The 18117-nt window shown below is 47.0% G+C and overlaps 2 protein-coding genes across 8 annotated transcripts in view; one reads left to right on the top strand and one right to left on the bottom strand.

Moving 5' to 3' along the window:
* HSF2BP (heat shock transcription factor 2 binding protein) overlaps positions 1-12590 on the bottom strand; it is a 155449-nt gene extending 142859 nt beyond the window's left edge. For 4 of the 6 annotated variants that reach the window (XM_063702623.1, XM_063702624.1, XM_004062880.2 and 1 more), the window contains exons 1-3: positions 12396-12522; positions 11066-11325; positions 9592-9742 (exon numbers count right to left, since the gene is read on the bottom strand). In XM_063702623.1, the coding sequence (XP_063558693.1) occupies positions 9592-9742; positions 11066-11101 (187 nt within the window). In that variant the 5' untranslated portion in view covers positions 11102-11325; positions 12396-12522. Of the gene's footprint in view, positions 1-9591; positions 9743-10853; positions 11028-11065; positions 11326-12395 lie in introns of those variants that run through there. The other 2 variants (XM_055373679.2, XM_055373681.2) reach the window with 2 other exon arrangements.
* A 75-nt stretch (positions 12591-12665) lies between these two features.
* The window catches only part of RRP1B (ribosomal RNA processing 1B), a 36531-nt gene continuing 31079 nt past the window's right edge, over positions 12666-18117 (top strand). For both annotated transcript variants that reach the window (XM_004062881.4, XM_063702622.1), the window contains exon 1: positions 12666-12804. In XM_004062881.4, coding sequence (XP_004062929.1) covers positions 12675-12804 — 130 coding nt within the window. In that variant the 5' untranslated portion in view covers positions 12666-12674. The remainder of the gene's footprint in view (positions 12805-18117) is intronic.

Genomic DNA, 18117 nt, shown 5'->3' on the forward strand with positions numbered 1-18117 from the left:
TGAAGGCAGGGATTTGCATAGGTTTTCTTCTATGCCTACCCTCCAAATGTCTATACGGAATATAGTAGGCAATACATAAATATTTGTCACATAAATTTATTTCACTTATTTATACATTCCTTCTGCTAATCTTTGAACCAAAAAAAACACATGGCTACTTTATCTGTATGTCTCATTCTCATACAATAAGAATATATTACTTTTATATTTTTTTAAGCCCAGAGACAGAAATAATATGAACAGTGAATATTACAAACAACCTAAATCATAGACCATTTAAACATCTATGTATCTTCTGAAACAACAATTTTTTTTTTTCCCCGAGACGGTGTCTCTCTGTCAGTGCAGTGGCACGATCTCAGCTCACTGCAACCAACGCCTCCCAGGTTCAAGTGATCCTCTTAACTCAGCCTCCCAAGTAGCTGGGACTACAGGCGCCCGCCACCAACCACGCCTGGCTAATTTTTGTATTTTTAGTAGAGATGAGGCTTCACTATGTTGGCCAGGCTGGTCTTGAACTCCTGACCTCAAGTGATCTGCCCATCTTGGCCTCCCAAAGTGCTGGGATTACAGGCGTGAGCTGCTGCACGCAGTCCATAATCCTTTCTTAATACAGGTCTAATGACATGAGTGGCTGTGTCTCTTGATGCTCAACTTATTCACCGGGAGGGTACAGAAAGCTAGAAACGAAAATAAGGGTTTCTAAAACACTAATCAAAGAAAACTGCACAAACGGCGTCAATTTATCTTACCATTTCTTTATCACCTGGTATGTGAGGTCAGGAGTTCAAGAGCAGCCTTGGACAACATGGCAAAACCCCATCTCTACTAAAAATACAAAAATTAGCCCAGCGTGGTGGTACACACCCATAGTCCCAGCTACTTGGGAGGCTGAGGTATGAGGACTGCTTGAACCTGGGAGGCGGAAGTTGCAGTGAGCCAAGATCACGCCAGTGCACTCCAGCCTGGGCGACAGAGCAAGACTTCATCTCAAAAAAAAAAAACAAAAAAAAAATCTTGCTGAACTCAAATTAATTCTGTTGATTTCCCAAACCAGAATCAGGGAATTTTGCTTTTCATTCACTGACACACATATATGACATGAATAGCAGAGCGGTCACGGGTGATATTAAAACACTACACACCTCTTCCCCCTCCATCTTGACCACCTTTCCACCTTCTCTGTCCATAAGCTCCCCAAGTTTTTTTTTTTCCTCTACTTTCCTATGCTCTGGACAATCTCCACCCTGATCTGTGCCCCAAGAGGCAGATGTGAAGACCCACAGTAACAAGGCTCCCTCGTCCTATGGCTTCCTGTTGGATGCAGTAGCAGCCCCGCAGGAAACTGGAGGACTGGAGAAGATGACTAAGGATGGGACATGTCTCCCCACTCCATCCTCCCTGCTGGGCTTCATCCTTCTGGGTGAGGTCACAGGTGCTGTCAAGCATCTTGTCTGGAGCAACGCCTCTCACCACGTCTGGTACCTCTCTCCCTTCTGCTCCTTCAGCCCAGGGGAGGCAATGGCGCTCCACTCATTAGTTCCTGGATGCTTCTTTCTCCAGGCACTGGTTCCCCCAACCCTGATCACACTTTAATCTCTTCACTTTACTGTTTACTCCTTTTGTTCCCTGCCAGGATATGGATGTGACACACTCTTCATGTTCTTTCATCTGGGCCACAATAAACTCCAAGTCAAAGTAATAATCCTTTTTTGGTGCTGACTCTTTGGTTCTACTCTTCATGGATATTTCTCAAGTTCTTATTTCTACAGACTACAAATAATTCTTCCCAGAACTGAAATGGGGGTACCCCATATCAAACTCTCAGGAAATTAATCTCAAAATATCCTACACTTTAGAAATCACATAGCACAGTGGTTTTCAAATCCTACTGCTAAGAATCTAAGAGTACCTGGGGAACAATTACAGTCCCATAAACATTCAATTAATATCTCCATTTTACAATGTTATTTACAATTTTTATTTGGAAGTAATTTCAAATTCACAAAAACTAATGCCAAAAAAAAATTCCTGTTATCTCTCTTTAACCAGACTTACCTACTATTAACATTTTGTTTGCCTCATTTGCTCATTATTCATTTATTTAATTAAAAAAAATTTTTTGAGATGGAGTTTCCCTCTGTTGCCCAGGCTGGAGTGCAGTGGCATGATCTCAACTCATTGTCACTTCTGCTTCCTGGGCTCAAGCGACTCTCCTGCCTCAGCCTCCCAAGTAGTTGGGATTACAGGTGTGCTGACCGCACCTGGCCTTTTGTTTGTTTTTCAGTTTGGGGTTTTTTTTTTTTGAAAAAAAAATTTTAAATACAAAAATGAGCCGGGCATGATGGCGCGCACCTGTAGTCCCAGCTACTCGGGAGGCTGAGGCAGGAGAATGGCATGAACCAGGAAGGCTGGGGTTGCAGTGAGTCAAGATGATGCCACTGTACTCCAGCCTGGGTGAGAGAGGGAGACTCCATCTCAAAAAAAAAGAAAGAAAAATCTGTTGGTCAAATATCTCACCAGCGTATCATGGCTGCACTAGTTTGCATTCACTGCTGATATTTTCAATGACCAAAACAAGGCTGGTTCACATTAACATCAAAAAACATATAAACAAATTTTAAAAGGTTAAAATTATTTAACATTTTAATTATTTCAGAAATGAGGACAAAATTTTAGGTGTGCTGTCAACATACAAAAATAATTCCAGCTCCTCTGAGACTGTCAGTGAATATCTGACTGCCACTAAGGTGCCAAATTGTCAAATGCAGCATAATGCATGAAAACTGTTTTCTGTAAGACAATGAAGATTTAAACAGACTGAATGGCTTTTCTTATTATTTCTCTCCAAAATGAACAATTGCCAATCAAGGAAAGCAAAGAATTGCTCGATCTTAGCGATTTAATTGTAAAACAAAAATATCTGACTCCTCTTATTTCAAGCTTCATATCAGTTTAATTAGAAAGTGTCTTCATGTTGCTAGGTGAACTATTTCAAACCCACCATCTGCAACTCCTTATCTGTGGGATTGTGTCTTCTTGCGACTTCACAAGCAAAACTAAAAACAAACTGGATGCTCAAAGTGATCATCCAAATATCTTCCAAAATCCCTGATACTAAATTTTTGTTTTCATCACACCACCTTCATTGTACTTACTGATTTTATAAGTAAATGTTCTAAAACTTAATTTTAAAAACAAATATCCAGAAAATACAGTTTTCATCTATTTTACATCTAGAACCATCACATACTATTATATAATTTTTTTTTTGAGACAGAGTCTCACTCTGTTACCCAGGCTGGAGTGCAGTGGTGCGATCTCGGCTCACTGCAAGCTCCGCCTCCTGGGTTCATGCCATTCTCCTGCCTCAGCCTCCTAAGTAGCTGGGACTACAGGCGCCCACCACCACGCCTGGCTAATTTTTGTATTTTTAGTAGATACAGGGTTTCACCATGTTAGCCAGGATGGTCTCGATCTCCTGACCTCATGATCCGCCCACTTCGGCCTCCCAAAGTGCTGGGATTACAGGCGTGAGCCACCATGCCCGGCCCTTAAAATTTTATTTATAAAAAATAGGATTTTCCTAGTTTTAAACAAATTTTTGATACCCACTGATTTATTCACCACTGTTGGGTGAATAAAGCACAAGAAGGGATGAAAGAAAACAGAGGGTGATATCTTACCAAGTACTTAAGTGCCACTACCTTAACAAGTCAAATGGAGGTTCCTATAGTGTTTTCAGGCTTGTTTGTTTGTTTGTTTGTTTTTTGAGATGGAGTCTCACTTTGTCACCCAGTTTGGAGTGCAGTGGCATGATCTGAGCTCACTGCAACCTCTGCCTCCTGGGTTCAAGCGATTCTCCTGTCTCAGCCTCCTGAGTAGCCAGGATTACAGGTACATGCCATCACACCCGGCTAATTTTTGTATTTTTAGTAGAGATGGGGTTTCACCTTGTCGGCCAGTCTGGTCTCGAACTCCTGACCTCAAGTGATCTGCCAGCCTTGGCTTCCCAAAGTGTTGGGATTACAGGCGTGAGCCACCACACCCGGCCTGGTTTACATCTCTTGCAAACATAGGTGAGTCTTACTCAAACCTCCCTAAACTTTTCCCAAACTCATGAAGTGACAATGGCCGAGCCAGAAGCTAAGCTGCTGGGCTGTGAATTGGAGTCTCTCTTCATTTCCCCAAGGGTTCACATAGTTTCCCACACCATCTGAGGAGGTGTTATTTACCAGGGACTCCTATGAGCCAGTCACAGTGGCACACACCTTACAGAGCTTATCTCATTTTAAGCTTTGCCATAGCCTATGAGGTAAGCATTACTGTCCACATTTTGTAGATACTAATCAGCAGGCAGTATATAGATGATCCTGTATCTCCATACTCTCACTGCCGATCATAAATCATGACACTTTGTCCTGACTTAACCACCGAGACTAATCAAACGTCCCTTCCATTCCATCCATACAGCCACAGTCCCACACACTAATGGAACTCACGACCTTCCTTGACGAATGCTCTAATTCATCTTCCACCCAATTCTTCAAACCTATCCTACACTCACCTATAAAAACCATTCTCCTAAAAAACGTCATTTTGATCACTATTTTGATGGTTATTTCCATGTGGTAATTTCCAGTTGTCTCTCATCTCAAATTAAAAACAATCTATGATTGTCTTCCATAAACTGCTCATTTTCCATCCCTAATTCTGCTATACCCCCAATCCTTATTCCATACAGCAATCAAACACTAGCTGATGAACCTGCAATCGGTCCTGCTCAATCCCATGTGTGACTTTCATATGCCACCACCCTGGCCTAGAATATCTCCCCTTCTCCTCCTAACAAATCATGCCTCTCCCCAGTACCCATCAACTCCCTAAGACTCTCAGGCAACACCTTCATCAGTATTATTGCAAACTGCCATTTACCTTGCCCAGTCCTCCCAAAGGTAGATGCTGGGCTAGAATCAAAATCAAGCCCCATTCGCTACTTGATGTGTCACCTCAATCCTCTAGCTGGCTTACAAGTTACTGTATAGCCTAAGCCCATCCAAACAAAACTATATCCACACTCTAAAAGAAACTTCTCAAGTCAGGTCTACTCCTTCCCTGCCTGTATTCATTCCTACCTTCAGGTTTCCTTTAGTCACTGCTTAAGATTGGAAGCACATGGTGACTCATGCCTGTAATCCCAGCACTTTGGGAGGCCGAGGCGGGCAGATCACTTGAGGTCAGGAGATCGAGACCAGCGTGGCCAATATGGTGAAACCCTGCCTCTACTAAAAATACAAAAATTAGCCAGGCGTGATGGCAGGTGCCTGTATTCCCAGCTACTCTGGAGGCTGAGGCAGGAGAATAGCTTGAACCCGGGAGGCAGAGGTTGCAGTGAGCTGAGATCACACCACTGCACTCCAGCCTGGGAGACAGCCAGACACCATCAAAAAACAAAAAAAAAACTGGAAGCGCACATTAACCTCTAGAAGCAAAAGGAGTGGATACTGGACCATAGGGCTAGTGGGAGAGTAGAAGAATCAGTATGTCAAACGGCTCTTGCTGCCACAGTACAATCGTGAATTTCCTCTGTAGAGCTCTATTCTTAGAGTCATGTCTAGCATGATTAGTCTAGGAAGACAGGCTCGTGGGAAGGCTTGGGGAGGGCCATCAGATCTAGGCCTTATAAAAAGAAGAATTTTTATTTTTCTTGATGTTGGCTAAATGGTAAAAACTCAAAAGCCAAAATCAGATAAAAGATGCCTTAGGAGGCCACAGTAACCCTCCTGGAACCAGCCCAGCCCAATCTGATCCTTCCTTTCTGTTAACACCACGTTTCCTGGAGCACATGTGAGTTTCATGAGATAGGACTGCAAACTAGAAAGAAGGGCATCACGCCAGGCGCAGTGGCTCATAACTGTAATCCAGTGCTTTGGGAGGCCGAGGCGGGCAGATCACCTGAGGTCAGGAGTTCAAGACTAGTCTGGGCAACGTGGTGAAACCTGGTCTCTAACTAAAAATACAAAAATTAGCTGGCGTGGTGGCGCACACCTGTAATCCCAGCTACTCGGGAAACTGAGGCAAGAGAATCGCTTGAACCCAGGGGGCAGAGGTTGCAGGGTTGCAGTGAGCTGAGATCATGCCACTGCACTCAAGCCTGGGCAACAGATTGAGACTCGGAAGAAAGAGAGAAAGAGAGACACAGAGAGAGAGAGAGAGAGAAAAGGGAAAGGAAGGGAAGGGAAGGGGAGGGGAGGGGAGGGAAGGGAAGGGAGAAGGAAGGAAGAGAGAGAGAGAAAGAAAGAAGGGCACGCAGAGACAGTAGGGTGCTCCCTCAAGACCAAATAATCAGCCAGGGAGATAATGACAGACAAAATCGGGGCCGAGATAATGATAGATAAAATCAGGGGCCCTGTACTCCCAACAGCTTATAAAGTAAAATGGAAATAAAACCATGTGTCTGAAGGAGAAGCATAGGGTACCATGACAACATTTCAAAGGAAGATTGATCATGTCGAGGTAGTCAGATTAGGCAGTGACTCTGGGCCAGGGCTGTGCCCAATAATATAAAGCCTTTTAAGCCGTAGTATGGTTTTGTTTAGGTTTTTGGATGATAGTGAGTCTGGGTGGGGTTTTTAGGTTTTTGTTCTTTATCCTAAAAACAAAGAGAAGCTTCTGAAGACTTACGCAGGTGAATGGCATCATCAGATTGAATTGCCAGAAACTACTCAGGCTACAGTGTGTCTGAGGGACTGGAGAGTGGCAGTGAGGAGACCGCCAGGAGGCAGAACACAGCAGTGGAGACAGACGCAGGCTGATGATTCAGGATGCATCCATGAAGTAACACTCACAAGACTTACTAGCGGACAGGTTTCATGGGGAGTAGTGAGGAAGAGAGACAGGTAACAAGGAAGACTCCTGGGTCTCTAGTCTGGGTGTTGGTGCTCTGGGGAGACTGAGGCAGACCAGTGTAAGACAGGGGCAGGGAACAGATAGCATGAGGCAGATATGACAACAGGAAGTAAAAATTAGCTTGCACCGAGAAAGCAAAAGTCTGTCCTGACTTCTGTCAGGCTGGAATAACAAACACAGATAAAGTCAGGTGCCAAGTTAACAGAAAATATCTCTCAAAGACAATGCAACTGTAAAGTGTCATAATGACCTCTTCTTTGAGTGACTGCTAACTTCTTATTCACTGAGAAGCCTTATTCTGTAAAATCCCAGACTCGCAGAAATTTTGTTGTTTGATATTATACAAGTAAGAAGATCCCACTCTTGCCTGCAGGATCTAAGTCACTGTGACACAGAAAAGAACCCTATTTCCAGCTACTGCAGAGCTTCAAGTAAGGGATTTCTAGAACAATGTTTCACGTCTATTTGAACGCTGTAGTTTTCAAGGAAACGGGACCTGGGTCCACTTCGCAGTCAGACTTAGTATTGGTCCCTTTAGACACAGTTCTATTTTGCTTCATTTATGCTTCACCTAATACCACTCTGTCTCCAAGTCCTACAACAACTCTATCCTCTTTTTTGTTGAGATGCCCCACAGTTTCTCGGTGTTCTGGTATGGTCTTCCTCATTGCAAAGAGCCATAAACCTCACTCTGTCAGACTGTGGGTCTGTTCCTGGTGACCTTAGACTGATTAGGCTAGGGCAGACATTTAGAATTTGAAATAATCATGAAACAAGCAGGAAGAAATGCCAAGTAGGAGTCAGGCACAAGGCCGTGAGCTTGGAGAGTTCTGGGCTAGAGAGTAAATCCAGCAGCCACTGGCATCAAGATGGTAACTGAAGCTGTGAGTGTGCATGAGACTGCCTAGGGAGAAGCCATGGGGTGAGGCAAGAAGCGGGGCCTAGGCCTGAGCCTCAAGCCCTCTTTGAAGGCTGCAAAGCAGAGAGGGATAAATTTCAGCAAAGGGGAATAAGCAGGAATTGCCAGAGAGACTATGGGAAAAAAGGTGACTCTATAGCCTGGGAGAGGCCGGGACTATGAGATAAGATCTCCCAAAGTCAGACTGTGATCAAGTGACCACAGATTTGTTTGTGGCCCTCACTCGGTTTGATTTTGGCAGCGGGACTGATCACTAAAGACACTCATGTTAACTAATTCATGAGACCCTGATGTATTTTTTAGAATGCCAGTTTATTAATTTACAGTGAGAATATAACCAACCAGCAGGCTGCCATACGCTGCTACTGGTGTATGCCTATTTACCTTCCTTTCCTGAAGATAAATGCACAAGGAATGACTAATCTCAGAAAGTTGCTGGATGAGCATGAAATCAAAACTAGAGAAATTCGAAGTCAATGACCTGGCATTTTGGCAACCAAAGACACGCCATGTATCTGGCAGAGTCCCAGTGGGAAAGAGAAATCAACCCAGATGTTGAGACTTTTCTGAAGGGACCACTTACAGAGGGGAGAGCAGAGATAACAGAACCACCAAGGGACAGCGAGGTACCCAGGGACTAGCAACAGCCCTACAGCCACAGGAGCAGGGGCAGTCCAGCAAGAGCTAGGACTATGGGAAGAGGCCTCTAGACAGGAGTCTCTGTTGTGGAGGGATGCAGCTACTGCCACAAAACAGCAGCAAAGCAGGGAGCGAGCAGGAAGAAACACCCCAACCTCTCTCTCCACCCAGCAATGCCTTCCATTGGTGAGCCCCACTAGCAGCCAGCAAGGGAACCAGGAGAGCCACATCTGCAGGGATCTACCTCCCAGAGCACACCAACAGGGCAGAGAAGACTGGATCCAAGGACTTCGGAGAGAATATAAACAGGACAAGGTACGGTGGACGAGAACTGTCCCTTCTAACTGGATGTAGCTGGCCCACTGACCAGATACGTTTGCACATGCCAGAAACTCATATTCTTGGGGTGAGCTATCTTCTTGTCTGGACGAGTGCTACACCTACCTGGGCCCCCTGGATGCACCTTCTCTAGAGGGCACACAGTGAGGGATAACAACCAAATGTCATGCAGTAAATTGGCCTTTACCGTCAAAGGCTGATTTAATCATGATTTGGCCTCAATCAAGCAAGTGCTGAGACAATCTCAGAGTATGTCCAGGAACTTCAATAGGCTCCTAAACTGGTATTCAACATAACAGCCCAGCTCAAATCTCAAAAGTCTGAATGGACACCAGAAAGCCTAAACTTCAATCAGTTCTAGATACTGGCTCACCCATCCACCTAAAGATAAGTGAACACACTTCCAGCTATCTCTACTGACAAGTAAACTCCATGCAAGGTTTCCATTTGGCAAGATCCTTAACTTACACAGTAAGTACTTAATTTTCAGAATAGAGCTTTTCAGTTATCAAAAGTATAAAATTCTTCTGCCAATGAAGAGAGTGAGAGAGAAAGAGAAGCTGTTAATAGATGCTCAGAAAACTGGCAACCAACTTATACCAACTTACATATGTCCAAGTCACTACACTGAGGAAACCTCCCTTTCTTAGGTCATCAGACTCTCCCAAATAACATCACAAGGACTGTAAGAGTACCTTAAAATTCGTTTACAATTATTTACCTAGGGTAAATCTGCTCGAACAAATTACTGTTACCACCAATGACTGCTGAAAATGAAGACTCACTTTTTTCTACAATCTTTAATTTCTGGAAGCTCTCCAGCACCTCCCCATTTAGTATTCTGGGTAAGAAGTCCCGTATTTGCATCACTTCAGTTGTCAGCCGTTCCAGATCCTTCTTTCTGACTTTAACAAATTCCTCTTTAGTTCCCATGTGCTAAAAGAACAAGCAGATCTTATTATATTTCTCTTCACATGACAAAAAAAACAACAGCTCAAGTTAACTTGCTTTTCTTTCACACCTCTTATGTGCATCGTTGTTTCAAATCATGTCTCTACTTACTGTATATTCTTCTATAGATATATTTTATGTACATATAAACATTTTGAAAGCTGAAGCTTCAGCCTTCAAAAAGGGAGCCAGATGTTAAAAATAATAAGGACAAACAGGCCAGGCATGGTGGCTCACACTTGAAATCCCAGGAATTTGGGAGGCCAGGAGTTCAAGACCAGTCTGAGCAACATAGAGAGACCCTGTCACTACAAAAATATGAAAACGTGCCCAGGAGGCCCGGCGCAGTGGCTCACGCCTGTAATCCCAGCACTTTGGGAGGCCGAGGCGGGTGGATCACCTGAGGTCAGGAGTTCAAGACCAGCCTGACCAGTATGGTGAAACTCCATCTCACTAAAAATACAAAAATTAGCCAGGTGTGGTGGCCGGCGCCTGTACGCAGCAGGCTGACACGGGAAGAAGGCTTGAGCTCAGGAGTTGGAGGCTGCAGTGAGCTATGATCGTGCCACTGCACTCCAGTCTGGGCAACAGAGCAAGACCACGAAAAAGAAAAGTCATACAAGAGCTCTATTCCTAAAAGTCAAAGAAAACGCCTGCAACTTTTTATCATTGCAGCACCAAACCAATCAGGAGGAAAAGGAAGTCATCTGGTTTCCTACTGGGTTTGCCAAGCCCTCCGCCCATGATCTCATCTACTATTCACCCCAAGCCTCCAAGATTGTCTAGTTGGAAATTAAGGCACGGGAGCTAGATGACTGTCAATGCAGCACAATCAATAACGGGTGGAAGCAGGATGTGAACACGGATCTGGCCCCAGTCCAAACGCCTTCTCCATCGCATGCAATCAGTTACAGTTATAAAATCGATGGAGGGCAGATTCTCTCTAAGCCTGACGCTAAGTCCCGAAGCAGGGGGCCAGGGCCTTCGGAAGGGAACTGGGCTTCCACAGGGCAGAGAGGAGAGTGACCATCCATCCCACGCTCCCATGCCCGCTTTGGCGCCACTGAGTGCCCCCACCACGCGCAGCCTCACAGACCGGGTCCCCGCGTGGGTTTGGATGCGAAGTCGCCTCCCGCCCAGGTCTCCACCCCGCTCCGGCCCAGCCCACGCTGTTAGGGGAGAAAGTCTCCAGGCTTCCCCCAAGCACGCGACAGCGAGCCGTCTCCGAGCGCACGGGGCAAGTCCCTGAGGGGAGCGAATGGCGACGGTTCAAACATGCTGGCGTCGGCCAGGGCTTCCCTCACTAACCCGGCAAGCCTCCTCAGCGGCGCCCGCTTCGCCCATGGCCGCTGCCGCCTCCGCTCCGTTCGCCTGAGCGTCGGCGCGCCCTCTGACCCCTCACGCCAGAAAGCGCGGGAACGAATCCACGCCGGGGGTCGGGAACGGAGAGCCGCCAGGCCCAAACCTCACAAAATTTGCGCAGTAATCTCGGCCTAGAGAGCGAGGAGTGGCCTTGGCGAGGTCCCTCTTTGGCTCTTCTGGCTTAGCCGGGGTTTTAAACTTGTTATCTGCAAAGCAGAAGGAAAGTCAGCCCCTGATGTTAAGTGTCAAGTAAAATAAATCGGATGGGTCCTTTCCTGTTTGGCGAGGAATGCTACACTAAGGGGGACTGCGTTCAAACGGGCAGTCTTTGCTGGAAACCTCGCCTCCGCCGTTCGCCTTCCCTCGCTCGGATTCAGGCGCTTTTACGTTAAGGGTTGAATTTTTGTGTCAACAGGCACCTCGGGAGGTCGCCCAGACAACTGAGCGGAGCAACTGAGATAACCCCCGCTACGTGTGGAGTGACCTAGTCCATTAACTTGCCCCAGCACGCCCGCTGAGTCCGCAAAATATAGGATGGCCTCGGGTTTTAGATGAACCCAAAGCTAAGATTTCTTCCCTCTCTGGAATTAGCAAGCAGCCCGCCCTGCCCAACTCCCCTGGAAGCGCGCGTGCTCGCCAGGCCTCGGGACGCCTGCGCGGGCGCCCCTGCACTGGCACCAGGGCTCCGGGGTAGGGGCGCACCGATCTGCCCAAGCCTCTGCAGGCACTGGAGGAAGGCGAGCCCTCCACCCGCTCAACAGGCCCCAGTGCCGGCCTTTCCTTCCAGTCTCAACTCCACCCGGGGGCCCGGGGGCTCCACAGTTTAAAACTCCATGCCACGGAGATCGCAGGTGAGCTGCTGGCTCAACGGGGTGTGCTAAATGGGATTAAAGATCCTAGACCGTGGCCAGGCGCGGTGGCTCAAGCCTGTAATCCCAGCGATCAGGGAGGCCGACGCGGGAGGATTGCTTGAGCCCAGGAGTTTGAGACCAGCTTGGGCAACATAGCGAGACACCGTCTCTACAAAAAAAATAACAAATAGTGGGGCGTGATGGCGCGCGCCTGTAGTCTCAGCTACTTGGGCGGTCGAGATGGGAGGATCGCTCGAGTCTGGGAGGTCGAGGCTGCAGTGAGCCAGGATCACCGCCAAGATCGCGCCACTGCATTCCAGCCTGGGCGACAGAGGGAGACCCTGTCTCAAAAACAAACAAAAAATCCTAGACCGTTTACAAACAGCCTTCCGTCTCTTCCTGGACAAGTCCTAACCCTGGCTAACCTCGCCGTCTACAGCCTGAATTTTGGCAACCGAAAGGCAGCGCCGGCGCCACGTGCACACGGGCTGGGCCCCTCCGCCAGCTGCCAGGGCCACTGCCGCGCTCACTCCCAGAGCGCGCTGCGAGCCGCGGCGCCTTTGTGACGCCATCAGCCCGCGCGCCGCCGCCGCCGCCTTCTGTGCAGTCGCGGCCCGGGCGGACGGTGGCTGGCTGCTCCGCAGCGCTCGGCTGGCGGCAGCGGCACCGCGGGTTGCGCGGCCGGGGATGCTCCAGCGGGCGCGATGGCCCCCGCCATGCAGCCGGCCGAGATCCAATTTGCCCAGCGGCTGGCGTCCAGCGAGAAGGGCATCCGGGACCGAGCGGTGAAGAAGCTGCGCCAGTACATCAGCGTGAAGACGCAGAGGGAGACAGGTGGGCGCACGGCCGCGGTCAGCCGCGCCACATGGCGGGCCGGGGGCCGGGGCTGGGGCTAGGGCCCAGGCACGGAATGCGGCTTCCACGTGTTGTCGTGACACCCAGCGTGTGCTTCGGTTTCCGCGCTGCCGGAACCGCTTCTTGCTGTGTCTAGTGCCTTTTTACACTTAAGGAAACGGGTTGAGGGGGTTCCGTTACTTGTGAAAGTCACAGTAAGCGGGGAAGCTGAGAAAAGACCCACATGGGTCCGATTCCCCAGCCGGCATCTCGAATCACTGGGCTGCCCTGATTTGCCCTGGTGTCCGGTCGGTGATTGCCGCCTTCCTTTGACCAGCACCTTTACGTGACGGGGCTGCAGGAGAGAAGACAGACAAAATCACTACCCTCGAGGATCTATTAGTAATAAAGCAAGGAGGCAAACAGGCAAATAAAGTAGACCTTGTGTAAGTGTAGTAAAGGAAATGAAAACCAGGTAGTAGGCCGGGCGCGGTGTCTCATGCATGTAATCCCAGCACTCTGGGAAGCCGAGGCGGGCGGATCACCTGAGGTCGGGAGTTCGAGACCAGCTGGGCCAACATGGTGAAACCCCGGCTCTACTAAAAATACAGAATTAGCCGGGCATGGTGGTGCATGCCTGTAATCTCAGTACTCGGGAGGCTGAGGCAGGAGAATCGCTTGAACCTGGGAGGCGGAGGTTGCGGTGAGCCGAGATCACACCATTGCACTCCGGCCTGGGCAACAAGAGCGAAACTCCGTCTCAAAAAGAAAAGAAAAGAAAAAAGGAAAGGAAAAAGAAAACCAGATAATAGCAAAAACGGAAGGAGGTTGCTCTTCTTGATAGGCTGTTCTGGGAAGGCCTCTCTGGGGTGATGTTCAGCTCAGATCTGAAGAGAAATGAGCGGAAACCGCCTATGCAGAGGCAGGAAAGAGCTTCACGTGCCCTAGGAGTGGTTTGAAAGACCAATAAGTTGGGGTTGGGGGGGCGAGTGTTATGAGATGAAGTTGGAGATGTAGGCAGTGGCCAGATCACACAGGGCTTTGTAGTTTAGATTTTAACGGCACTGCTGTTGAATGATTTCATTTACCTGATCCAAAAATACTTTCTAGAAACTCTTGAGTGAGCCCATACAATATGAACTACAATGTGTGATAGAGGTTTTAAGATAAAGTTTGATTTAGTTACTGATGGTACTAATACATTTAGAATCTGCTTAAAAGAACAGATATTATCTCCCCCATCACTGACATTCTCAGTTTGTTTTATTTTTAAGAGAAATCACCAGACTACCCAAAAAAAGAAAATACACTTTCCTGGGAAGTCTGATAGAAAAAAGGAATAAAGACCAAAATTCCTGACTTTGATTCTGTTAAGAATCTCCCCAAGAGATTTTGTTTACTCTCACAGTTCCAGGTACCCCATATATGCTGGTGGTTTCTAAACCTAAATTGTTGACCCAGCCCTTTCCTACTTGCAGCTCAGATGTGCCTTGCTAGCCTGGCTTCTCTACCTGGCACCTCACACTCAGGATGCCAAAAAAGGTTCTGTTTTCTTTCCCCGAAATCCTGTTCTCTGCTGCTGCTCCGCTGCCACCTGTTTTCTTTTCTTTTGGTTGCTGGTTCCCACCAGCCATTCAGATTCCAGCTGGACACACGGGATTGTCCTGGACTCCTCTGTCTTCCTCATCCTCTTCCCCTGGCCCACATCCAGTGTACCCCCGTCCTCCCTCCTTCACCTCCTGATGAAATAAATTCTTGACCGTGGGCTCTTTGTATCTCACCGAAACTTCTGCGCCCGCATATTCCCCAGCTGGTCTCCTTAACTTCATTTGTGTCCCCAGGAATCTGTCCTCCACAGACCAGCCCAGGGTTATTTTCCTAAAACAAATCTGATCCCACATCACCAATATTTTTTGAAATTCAGTGTCTGCAAGTCATGATCTGTCCTCAGGTGCTCTTCCTGCCTAAGCCCCGTGTAACTGCTTCATGTTCCGTCAACAGAATCGGTCATGGTTCTTGGTGTACAGCACACAATTTCTCACCTCTCTGCCTTTGCTTCTCCTGTTCACTCTGCAAAGAATCCCACACCTTCTTCACTGCCAGCATTCAGTTCAGTATCACTTCCTTCAAAAAGCCTCCCCTAGCATCTTGCCCTATTCCTCCAGGGTTCTAAAACATCCATTGTGTCTCTGTTGTAGCACTTAGCTTCATTGCTTCTTAATTATCAATGTGTCATCCTTCTCCCGAAACACCGTAAGCTTCCATCTGTTTTCTTAGCCAGAAGTGGGAGTACATGCAACCGTAAAAGGTCTTGGCCTATCCAAGAGTGGAAGACCAGAGGCAATACTTATGGTGCTAAGACAGCCTAGACAGAGCCTTTTGCTCAAACCCTTTGGTGAGCCAGCCCAGGATTTGCAAATGCAGAGGTTATGCGGGGGCCTAAGACCAGTTTACACCAGTGCTCCAGAGTCCTGTCTGGTTAGTGCCTATCACACCCAGAGTGACTTGTCTTGTATGTCTTGTTCACCACCACATTGCATGGAGTACAGTGGGCCTTCAGAAAATAACTCTGCAGCGTGAACGTTGTGGACAGTGATAATGGGACAAGAAAACACAAGGTCTCCACCACAGCTATGCCCCATCACAATTACAACACAAGTTTGGAAATAACTTGGCCTGACATTCGACTCCCGATGACAGGCTCCAACTTTTCTGCATCTTGTCTTAGGCATCATAAAGGAAATGTGAGCTGTCACTCTTCCTGAAACATGAGCTGTTCTGTAGCAACATCAATAGATAGCTTTGTCATTTTAAAAATAAATTGGAAATCTTTGTATTGCTTTAAGTAACAGAGTGTTGCGCTCATGCTTTAACTGTTCCAAGTTGGGTGCTCACAGTCATAAAATGATCACTCTCCATGGCTTTCATTCATAAGAGCTTATTTGTCCCAATTCATTCATTCATTCATATATTTAGCAAACATTTATGGAGTGCCAATTGCGTACTATTATGTATGCTATTCTTGGCACTGGGAATATAGCAGTGAACAAAACAGACAATCCCTGCCTATCTTATCAGTTCTGCAACTTTAAAAATATTGACTAAAATGGGGAGGCATCCCAAAATCAACCCGGTGACAATTTCATTTGTATCATTGCTTTCTTTTTGGCAGCATACAAAATAACAGTACATCTTATGGTTGATGCTATATTAGATTCAGTGTAGATGATGGAGGAAATAAGTTTTTTTATAATGATGGGGTTAGGGTTCTCTCCATCCAAGAGTTATAATAAATAGGAGTTGTGGATGTTCTGACGCTGGGGTGTGTTCAAGTATAACACTTTACCCCCATCTAAAATGGCTCCTGGGCTCATTGCATGGTGAGAGTAGCTGTTGGATTTGCTCATTTCAAAACTTACTGATATTTCACATGTCTACATGTCTCACTTTGATGTTTACCTCGTTTGTTTTGTGTGTTTTTGTTTTTTGAGACAGAGTTTCGCTCTTTCACCCAGGCTGGAGTGCAATAGCGCGATCTCTGCTAACTGCAACCTCCACCTGCCAGTTTCAAGCTATTCTCCCGCCTCACCCTCCCGAGTAGCTGGGAGCGTCCACCACCACGCCTGGCTAATTTTTGTGTTTTTAGTAGAGACGGTGTTTCACCATGTTGGCCAGGCTGGTCTTGAGCTCCTGACCTCATGATCCGCCCGCCTAGGCCTCTCAAAGTGCTGGGATTACAGATGTGAGCCACACCGTGCCCAGCCTTTGTTTTTGTTTTTTTGAGAGACAGAGACTTGCTCTGTCGCCCAGGCTGGAGTGCAGTGGCACAATCTCGGCTCACTGCAACCTCCACCTCCCAGGTTCAAGCAATTCTCCTGCCTCAGCTTCCCAAGTAGCTGGGACTACAGGCGTGCACCACCATGCCCAGCTAATTTTTGTATGTTTTTAGTAGAGACAGGGTTTCACTCTATGATGGCCAGGCTGGTCTTGAACTCCTGACCTCAGGTGATCTGCCCACCTCGGTCTCCCAAAGTGCTGGGATTACAGGAGTGAGCCACTGTACCTGGCTTACCTCATTCATTTCGAAATAAATAAACCTATATTGTATTGTTGTAAAAACATAGTTGTATTAAGTTTAAGAAATTTAGCCCCAAGAAGGAAATAGAGAAGACAAGACTGATGAAACCAAACTGCTTCAGATAATGTACTTTGCCTTTCAGAGCTTTGAAAGTAATTCAGTAATGAGCATTTCTCTCCTTTACTTTGAATACTTCAAAAATTGGTGGCTTGTTTTTATTAGATTCCTAGGTGAACACACACACACAGACATAAATGGAAAATAGATATTTTAAAAGGGAACAAAATGGTCCGGGCGCGGTGGCTCACGCCTGTAATCCCAACACTTTGGGAAGCCGAGGCGGGTGGATCACCTGAGGTTGGGAGGCTAAGGCAGGAAAATCACCTGAACCTGGGAGGCAGTGAACCAAGATCACACCATTGCACTGCAGCCTGGGCAACAAGAGCAAAACTCTGTCTCAAAAAAAAAAAAAGAAAAAGAAAAAAGGGAACAAAATGTAAAATGTATTCCTAGAAATAGAAAGTGAGACAATTATTATTGTAATCTCTCACCAACTCAATAGTGCTTTGTTCTTACAGTGTTTCACACGTCTTGGGCTTGACCCTAACAATAAGTCTTTCATGTAGTATAGGTGATAGAACTGAGGCCCAAAAGTCAGTTGACAGTTTTCTGATACTGGGCCCCTGTCAGCAGGAAGCTGGGGCCTGAGCCAAGATTTGTTTCCGTGCTACTCTGCTGCCTCCTAGAAAAGAGACAATCAGAATATCTTTTCTCATTGTATTAGCCTGTTCTCAAGCTGCTAATAAAGACACTCCGGAGACTGGGTAATTTATAAAGGAAAGAGGTTTAATGGACTCACAGTTCCACATGGCTGGGGAGGCCTCACAATCATGGCAGACAGCAAAGGAGAAGCAAAGCAAAGGCAGGTCATCCATGGCGACAGGCAAGCGGGTATGTGCGGGAGAGCTCCCCTTTATAAAACCGTTAGATCTCATGAGACTTATTCAGTCTCACGAGAACAGCATGAGAAAAACCCGTCCCCATGATTCAGTTACCTCCCACTGGGTCCCTCCCACCACATGTGGGGATTATTACAATTCAAGGTGAGATTTGGGTGGGGACACAGCCAACCCATATTACTCACTCAGCCCACTTTGCTACCCACTGTCCAGGGTCTATTGTCACTCTGTCAGAATCTACTGTTTTCCATTATGAACGCCTCTGTAGCACATCAT

The sequence above is a fragment of the Gorilla gorilla genome, chromosome 22 (assembly GCF_029281585.2).
Source record: "Gorilla gorilla gorilla isolate KB3781 chromosome 22, NHGRI_mGorGor1-v2.1_pri, whole genome shotgun sequence".
In the NCBI taxonomy this organism is placed as follows: Eukaryota; Metazoa; Chordata; class Mammalia; order Primates; family Hominidae; genus Gorilla; species Gorilla gorilla.